Raw genomic sequence first — 8,717 nt, forward strand, 5'->3', positions numbered from 1 at the left:
ACAGTGGGATCCAAAAGTCTGAGACCACTCAAGTGAGTGGAAAAGTGGTTGCAAGCCTTTCGATCCCTACTGTGTATAATTATTGTCTAAAATGTTTTTGAAAGAGATTCTACACTTTTTTTTTTAATAGTCAGTTCCATACATGTAGAATGTATCCCTCTTAACAATGCTACAAAATGGAATGTATCAAGTGTAAGAACAGCGTTTTTTGGGGGGGTGGATGTCTCCTCACAGCTCATAATGATAACATCAGATAAAAAAACAAAAAAAAACGAAAACAAAAATCTTGGAGCCTTTTATACGTCTCACAACTTTACAAGTGCACTCCTATCTGAATTCACACGATCCATCATGTTTGCTTGGTGCTGTTGAAGTACTCGCAAAATAGGATTGATAAATTTAGATTTTTCCAATCTAAAATGCAAATCTCGTACTGTGAACATCTGCTGACATAGATTTGGTCATGTGTTTTATCTGTTAGAGCTGCATTGGTCAGCTGAAGATGATCCTCCTGATGACTAACAATAACACAGGAACCTGTGTTCCTGTAGCTCTGGTTGTCACGATGAAAAAGCTTGGACGTGCTTCAAGGTTCTTCTCACTCGGACAAACTCTGGTGCGTTCTGTAGGCTCTCGTTCCTTTTCTTTTCCTCCAGCTCACACTGCAAGACAGAAAACATCTGTCTGTCTAATTTGGACAACCTTCTTAAAAAAAAAAATCTCTACTCACAAATGTCTGCAGACATGCTCAAGCATACCCAAAATGTAAATAGATAATAACAAAAGCTGTTTTCCGCACGTTGTGTGGGTCTGCATCATTTGCTCTCTATCTAATATACGTACGACTTGTATCCTCTGCTGCCTTGTACGTAGCTTTGCCTCCAAGTCGGAGGCAGGATGGAGTGCCAGCTCTGCCTGCTTGTGCCGCTCTCTCTGTTTGTGTTCCAGCACACGCTGCAGCTCGGGCTTTATTCTTGGCAGGAGACCTCTGAGGAAACATAACAAAAATACTAACAGGATGGATCTCTGTATTAAGATAAGCAAAAAAAAAAAAATACTATATCGTACTAAAAAACATCTCTGACATTCTCTGGAGTTTTATTTAGCTATCAGTAAAATTACACTTTTGCTCATTATAATTCATAAACTTGAACATAAAAGGTTTCTTCTGTACTCTGAACTCTCTTGATTTTTTTTGTAGTTAAACATGCATTGTTTTTGCTTTCTCAGACACAAGAGTAGGAACACTTTCTCCCTGTTGAGAGATTAGCAGCGATCTCCAGAGAAGTGTTGCACCTTTGACTCGATCAGTGTTTAACACCATCTAAGTATGTTGCTTATCCCCCAGCCACAGCCCTGGTCAGCAGGACTAAGAGGATTCTCTGACTGAGGCAGGAGACTACTAAAATGCTGATGTGGAGAACTTTATGCTGGCAGTTTCAACTTGCCTTTACCACACATAGAAAATTAGAAAACATCTCGGATTACAAAAACAGGGCCACATAGAGATGACGAAGGGATGTTAGGAAAAAATAGTCAAACACTGGAAATCAAAATCTTTACATATAGTCAAGGTACTAAACTTCTATTACAGTAGCTGTACCTTGACTGGTATTACATTTACATGTACGTGGATTAGCATGTACCTGCTGCCCATGTGACCTTATCACAGGCAGCAGGTACAGAGCTCAGTGTTTTCTCACCGTCTGTGGCAGAACAGCAGCTCTTGGTGAAGGGCTCTGTGTTGGGGAGAAGCCAGGACAGGATTTGGCAGCTTCCTGGGCCTGATGAGGTCACCACCCTCCTGTTGTTGAGTCTCAATCACCTGGTGAGGTTGGACCATCCAGCAGTGATGTCTCTCTGACACACATAAACAAAGGGCAGCACACACACACACATATCACTGTCAGTGTTTTATGGGTAGAACGTCTGTTGGTGGCAAAATCTTCATAATAGTGGCTTTTAAAGTGATGAGCTATGACTAAATGTGAATATTTTTTGTTTCTTTAGATTCACTAAAGAAAAATTAACTTGACCATTATTTGATTTTACCTTACCTCTTCTATTTCGAAGACCCATTTTTTGTGACGCCTGGATGAACAGAGGGCAGGTAAGTCTTTTCCATTTGCAAAATAAGCTTTGAAAATTGAAATGACAGACAGACCACACAGACCATTCTGCCTACCCGCCTACAATCAAATAAAACATTTTAGTCAAAAAATCTCAACTTGGAATCTTGAAAGACTCAAATCCACACAAAAAGAAATGTCAGTATTTTGTTGCTGAAATGAGTTGTAAATTACATTAAATATACAGCTACTCATTAATCTTTTCAAAAACAGGACCCTATATAATCAATATTTTCCATGTATAAAAATAGCTTTTTGATTGTATTTCTTTTAGCCTTCATCTATGCAAGGAAATTACAAGAAAAACTCACCATGAAAGCTTCCTTTACTTCCTTTTTTTTTTTTAAATAAAAATCTAAATTGACCATGAGTTTTAAAAAGCTTAAATGCTGTCTATTGATGACTGTCTTTTGGCTCAGTAAGAAACTGCTGCTTTTAAGTTAGTTTATCAAAAAATAGTCATTGAGGTTGACATATAAACATATAAATGATAAGAATTGTTTTATGAAGTCCAATTTACTAGCTGGATCAAAAATTATTATTGCAAGCAATTTTTAATGAATTGAAACATAAGGTAGTTTTGAATGAGGCCCAATGTGGATTATTTATTCATTCACACATAAAGGTGATAAAACCAACCTTACCTGTGTGCAGTGGTAGAGACGCATTACTGCAAAGATGTGTGCTAAAGTCTGTGTTTGCAGAAACAAGTGCAGGAACAGAAGAAGAGCTCGCCGCTACTGTCAGGTGCACAGCAAGCTGCAGTTATAGTGAGGCTGATCTGAACAGGTGTGCCACTCTGCCCTGCGAACAAATCTTATTAACTGTCTTACGACCCTTTGTTCCACCCTCGTTCCCTTCAGGAGAGAAACTTCTGTTGTCTCAGAGGCAGGAACAACATATGGAGGGATTAGGATAATGTAAAGTGAAGATTAGGCTAATGCAACATGGACAGAAATAACAAAACAAATATGGCTTTTGCATCTCTGCTTTGTGAATCCAGTTGTTATCACAGACACAGAGGGGAGACAGGTATAGTCCACATTCACATCAAATTCTACTTTTGTGTTATCTATGAACACATTGTGCACGCTGTATGAATCCTATATGTTTTCTTTAATGCAGAGATACACACTACCATCCTGCAGTCAAAGATATTGTCTGAAACAGAGTATAAATTTACATTTTGATGGTCCTTCAGTGAAGTTAGGTCAGTGAAGCAATGATAAACAATGGAACACAACAAATGTGAATTATATGTGAACACTGAACTGACAATGTTCAGCCCTGCAGCAACATTTTGAATTAAAATGTCAGGATTAAGTGAAAATGACAGTGGTAAGGGGAAACTCCAAATATCAACAGTGAATTTGATTGTGATGCCAAAGATTTGCAGTACTGAAAACAATAATTTTGGGACTATCAATGGGCATGTGATATATAGTATAACAGATATAGTCACGTAATGTAAAAATATATAAATGTAGTTCATGTGAGCAGAATGTGTAGGTTGAGGCACATGTGTTATACAACTGAATTAAAAAGTTTGTACAGATGTATGTTATGTTGTATTTGTGCATGCAGGTAGTATACCGTTATAGAAGCAGTTCATTTTTCAGCTGGAATATAATGTGTGAATATAATATATAGGTGTGAATCTAAGTCTAATCAGTGGATTTGAAACATTTATTATAAAGTGGTACTTTTTTCAAGCTATGAAAGAGCATAGAATGTGTAACCTAAAGTTGAAACATGGTAAAAGTCTAGTTTTCCCTCTGGTAATAACTACAGTATATCCACACAGAATAACAGACATACTGTTAGATATTATGTGAAACGACTATTAACTGTGTAGGCCAGTCTTTTAGAGGTTAGTCTGGAGCAAATTATTCAGCAACAAAAGGTGGTTTGTAGTGGTCTTAATGCAGCGCAGGTACCCCGATTCAGCACCCTCTTGACTGGCTGGGACAGAGGCTAGTTGGACAGACAGCACTGTGCAGTGGCACGTAGCTGTCCGCACAAATTGCGTCATGATGCACCTGCAGGGAACGAGGTGGAGGCGACTGTATATTGGTGTCAGCTCCTAGCAGTGTGGGTGGAAGCTCAGATTAATCCTTCTCCTTCCCTCTGCTGCAGTGCCTAAGGTGTGCCCAGGTGTAGAGGAGCCAGCATTTTCCTCTCTCTGTTAATCCTGCCTTTGTCTTCCTATAGATGCTGCCTCCGTGCCACCCTACTTCAGAGAGGAGTGCATTGGTCACTCTCTGCAAAAAAATGTTGTGAGCAATGAAAGACCTGAGTGGCACAGATATTTTTTTTTGCCATATTGTGTGCACTATGTCTATATTTACAGGTGTGTTTGTTTGTGACTCACCATAGATGGTGACTATGATAATAGACTCCCTAAAGAAATATAATATATAAGTATGCCACAAGGCTTACTAGGAACAATTTAGTTTATCATTTCACAACTATGTCTCAGTTTTGTTATCTTGCTTGTGTTGTATTCAGATTTTATAGTGAAGATCCCAACAATGGAAATTCTATACATTTAAGTATGGCATAGGGCTACTGTGTATGCATGGATGGATTGCTGAACAGTCCCATGCATGGAAAGAATTTAAATTTGTAGGAGGTAGGTCAGTAGGTGGCAGTAATACTAGCCTGACAATAACAAACATAAAATGTAGAAGAAGAATGTAAACCAGTGAAACCGGAAATGTCAACCGAGTGACTGCGAAGTACACTGTATTATATCTCCACTTTATAATTCATGATGGATTGCTAATTTAAAGGAAGAAATTGTCATATAACATCGTCAAAGAGCAAACTGCGAATATGACAAATGGTAGGTCAGCTGTGTTGTAAAACTAGCTAAGACGTGTCGGTAGCATAACAGGTCATGTAAGTTGGGCTGCTCCTAGCAAAGGAGGCTAAAGCTAGGTTAGCTGTAGACGTGGCCCTGGGCAGCACTGTCAGTCTGTTAGCACCAAAACCGACTCTTCTTTACTCATTTTAACTGTGTCGCATTGCTTCTTTGTTACAGTCACGGTGTCACTGTAAGGTTTGTCGTCCTCAGTGAAAGGATTTTGTCTACAAACCTCCTAGTGCTGGAAACATCGTGTTTTTGTCAGACTAAAAAGCAACTTGCTAGCTAGCATCGATTTGGGTCTGGCTAGTGCTTAAAAAGCCAGATAGCTGCAGTCTTTGAATCAAAAGACAAGAAAAACCCGCAGGCATTTAACTCATCATAGTTCTTAAAATATCTACGCTTTCTCTGTACTTGTCCACTGCTGATGAGGGCACACGAAGGCTATTGATGCTGCTGCAACTGCAACCACCTCTGGACATGCAGAGTCAACAACACAGCTTGTTCATGTTGGTTAAAGTGAAAATCCACATCGAGGCAAAGTTGCTGTCTCTGTTTGAATGACTTCACACAGTAGAAGCAAAGTCAGACAAAGCAGCAGCAAAAGCAAATACCTCTCTCTCAAAACTGCATGTCAAAGAAGGGCGTACGTTATATGGTGACAGGATGTGGGGATTGTTACTTACACTTGTGCCCATATCCTTGTAAATTCACCACAAATGTTAGTGTCTTTTAGCAGTCGCTTGATTTTTCACTGTTTATGCAGCAGCAGTATTTATTTCTACATGACATCATCTCTGCAGTTTGTCTCTTTGCTTTTCCTCTTACAAAGAGGCTTTTTAAAATTCAAAAATGAAAACCAACCTGTGCAGTGCCACAGCAAGAATGGGTGACTGCTACTCTACAGTGTATTTTTCACCACCGACTGTAATCAGGGTGCTTTTAGATTCACAGATGCTAAGTTGATGTGGACCAGTGCATGTAAACGCTCACATAGTCTCATAAACAGGAGGCGTTTAGTGTTGTGATTGTTGTTTTTGTCTCATTTAATACAGCTAACAGATGTTTTGTATTCTGTGAATAAGATGAATAAGCCTAGTGACCAGCTAACTGGCATGTAAGGCGGATTATGTGATATTATCCTCCCCTCTTCTGTAGTGTACTCTTTCGACGGCATCCTGGTGTTTGGGCTGCTGTTCATCTGCACTTGTGCATACCTCAAAAAGGTGCCTCGCCTCAACAGCTGGCTGCTGTCAGAGAAGAAAGGAGTGTGGGGTGTCTTCTACAAAGGTAGATATATAATGGATTAAAAATATGCTAATTGAACACTCACCTACACAAAATGTCCCTTTAGAGTAGATGGCACAAATCTAAGAACTAATTCTGGTGTCAGAAAAATGTGATATTATGCAGCCATTGATAATTTTATACGTACAGATGCATGAAAAAGTTTGTGTGACCCTCGGCAAATTGCATGTTTTGTTTATTTTATTTATACGTTAATGCAACCCCTGCAGCAAATATACAGTGAAAATTAGCCTTTCATCAAATGTAAATGTATTGTTTCATGTAGCTCGAAATAATAATAAACAGTAATTGTACTTGGCCAGTACCTTGTAACCACCCCCCAAAAACCTCGACAAATTATGTAATTTGTACAGTATATTGATATTTCAATAAAAATACATTTATATACAGTACTTCATGAGAGAAGACTTTATGTCTGATGCCCACTCACCCCAATTTGAGCATGTGCTTCCACATTGGGTGGAGTCAGTGGAACTCATAGTCAACCAGACATGATTTAGCATAGCCCTAAATAAAGGTGTGTTATTCAATATTTGGTTGGCAGTCAACGACCAGTAATCTTCCCTGGTGATGCCCTGCCAGCCCTGTACTGCAGCTATCTTCACTTGTTGCTTGTTTTGGGGACTTTTATCTTTAGTCTCTGTTCATCAACTTAAACACCTCCAAGGTTGGATTTATGTCAGATGACTGACTTTGCTTCTGACGAGCGTTTGATACAGTTTGGCTTAAAAAAAAAAGAAAAAGTACTGGGTTGTCTTAGCTGTGTAATTAGGTATCATCACTGCCCTGCTGCACTGTCCTAAAACTGGGGGATGGGAGATGTTTAAAAGGGGCAGCAAGCTCTGCACACTTCACCCAAAATGGATGAAAACTTTGGTCTTCAGTCTAATGTGCCAGGGGGTAGACAATAGAAGATGTGTCACTTGAAGGGAGTTGCTCATCAACACTCACAGTATCTCAATGACACACATCTGTGTTTATATTTGCTATTCTGTCCTTGTTCTGTATGTTTGTTATTTACCTGCGGGTTTAATCCTCCATCTCTTTTCTCAGCTGCAATAATTGGGACGCGACTCCACATTGCTGTGGCAGTTTCCTGTCTGACCATGGCTTTCTACATCGTCTTCTTGAAATGATAGTCAGACTGGACTGGAAAGGACTGGACAGGTGCATGATGGGGATGGACTCATCTCAGTGGTCATGTGCTAATCCTTGTTGCGGGACACTTCTAGGATTAAGTGACCGGTGAAACCCCCATTGCCCTGTGGACCCATGCGAGGAATACTCAGTGGTGCCCCCTTCTGGTGACTGGGTACATAACTGCTCCCTTAATAATGTGTGTGCACTACAGATGAGAAGGGCATCCTGAATCTACTCGTCATTACAAAGGAGAGAGCCCTGTTTGGTTACATGTTATCATTCTGTAGTTGGGTAAACTTGTTTATTGTCTCCATCCACACCCCTTAATTATTTATAATGAAGGATGCAGGACCGAATGACAGTGTATGCATTATACCTTGTACCTGTGCACAACCTAAAATTAGCCTAGCTGTATATATTTTGGGGAAAAATATGACCAATAGGGATTTGCCAGAGGTTATGTCTGTTCAAACTGAAAATGATCAACTCTGCTTGCTCCCAGCTATGCTATTTTTTCTGTATCACTTCTTCTGTCAAGGGTGGAGGGGAAGATAAACAAAGCTAATATATAAATATGTTCTTGTATACACTATACTTTACTTGGATCTCTTAACTTTTCTTAACAGTGCTGTTTGGCATCTCCTACTTTGTCTTTAGTTTTGAAATACACATTTTATACTGATGTATAATGTATTTACTTTGACATCTAATACTAGATAACATGTTTTGAATGTCATAAATAGTTACAAGTTGGACTTTAAGTCACTGCAGAGATAAAGTTTTATCACAATTGTAAAGTCACAGAGAGAAGAGTAATAACTTTAAAAGGGGCATACATCAACATGTGAAAATTGGACAGCTATATCAGATTTGCCTGAACATTTAAATGCAATGCCAAATGGGGATGGTGCTTCTTATGCCATCCAAATTGCAAACTGTTAGTCTGAGTTTAATTCTGCCACCCTATTTTTTATTACTAAAAGAATAAATTGTTTTGGGAGGGAATGCAATGCAATTTTGAGTAAAACCTTGATCAGACAATTTCTGTGTTTGTTGTCTTTATAAAACAAAATGTTTCAAGTGACATACAGTGCCTTCACTGCCTTTGTTCAACAGAACAAACAAAAAAAGAAGAAACATCCTGAACCCCCCCCCACCCCCCCCGACATCTTGGACATTAACATTGCTATTTTTAAAGCCATGTATGTGCAGCTTTGACGTCATATTTGGCATTGTTGTCTAGCTTTACAATAAAGCATCTCTCATCATCTCAA

At 39.1% G+C, this 8,717-nt stretch overlaps 2 protein-coding genes across 2 annotated transcripts; one reads left to right on the top strand and one right to left on the bottom strand.

The window, feature by feature from the left end:
* Nucleotides 1-106: 106 nt before the first annotated feature.
* LOC139630921 (protein FAM107B) lies at nt 107-2,976 on the bottom strand. Its single transcript, XM_071494778.1, has 5 exons — nt 2,774-2,976; nt 2,058-2,091; nt 1,704-1,860; nt 844-988; nt 107-662 (listed from the first exon to the last, which is right to left on the bottom strand). Exons 1-5 carry the CDS (start codon nt 2,795-2,797, stop codon nt 561-563), a joined length of 462 nt encoding a protein of 153 aa, XP_071350879.1. The 5' UTR covers nt 2,798-2,976; the 3' UTR covers nt 107-560.
* A 1,838-nt stretch (nt 2,977-4,814) lies between these two features.
* Nucleotides 4,815-8,717, top strand: tmem167b (transmembrane protein 167B). The gene is made up of 3 exons (XM_071494782.1): nt 4,815-4,974; nt 6,154-6,285; nt 7,357-8,717. Exons 1-3 carry the CDS (start codon nt 4,965-4,967, stop codon nt 7,437-7,439), a joined length of 225 nt encoding a protein of 74 aa, XP_071350883.1. The 5' UTR covers nt 4,815-4,964; the 3' UTR covers nt 7,440-8,717.

Source organism: Trachinotus anak, unplaced genomic scaffold (genome assembly GCF_046630095.1).
Source record: "Trachinotus anak isolate AG129_WGS33_773 ecotype Australia unplaced genomic scaffold, CSIRO_AGI_Tana_v1 ptg000013l, whole genome shotgun sequence".
In the NCBI taxonomy this organism is placed as follows: domain Eukaryota; kingdom Metazoa; phylum Chordata; class Actinopteri; order Carangiformes; family Carangidae; genus Trachinotus; species Trachinotus anak.

Bases quoted from the DNA above. Each gene is read 5' to 3' on its own strand.
- LOC139630921 (XM_071494778.1), bottom strand. From the start codon at position 2,797: ATGCGTCTCTACCACTGCACACAG. The intron at 989-1,703 runs GTGAGAAAACAC...ATGTTTCCTCAG, and splicing joins CTGCTGTTCTGCCACAGACG to AGGTCTCCTGCCAAGAATAA. The intron at 663-843 runs GTACGTATATTA...TCTGTCTTGCAG, and splicing joins GGCAGCAGAGGATACAAGTC to TGTGAGCTGGAGGAAAAGAA.
- tmem167b (XM_071494782.1), top strand. The intron at 6,286-7,356 runs GTAGATATATAA...CTCTTTTCTCAG, and splicing joins GTGGGGTGTCTTCTACAAAG to CTGCAATAATTGGGACGCGA.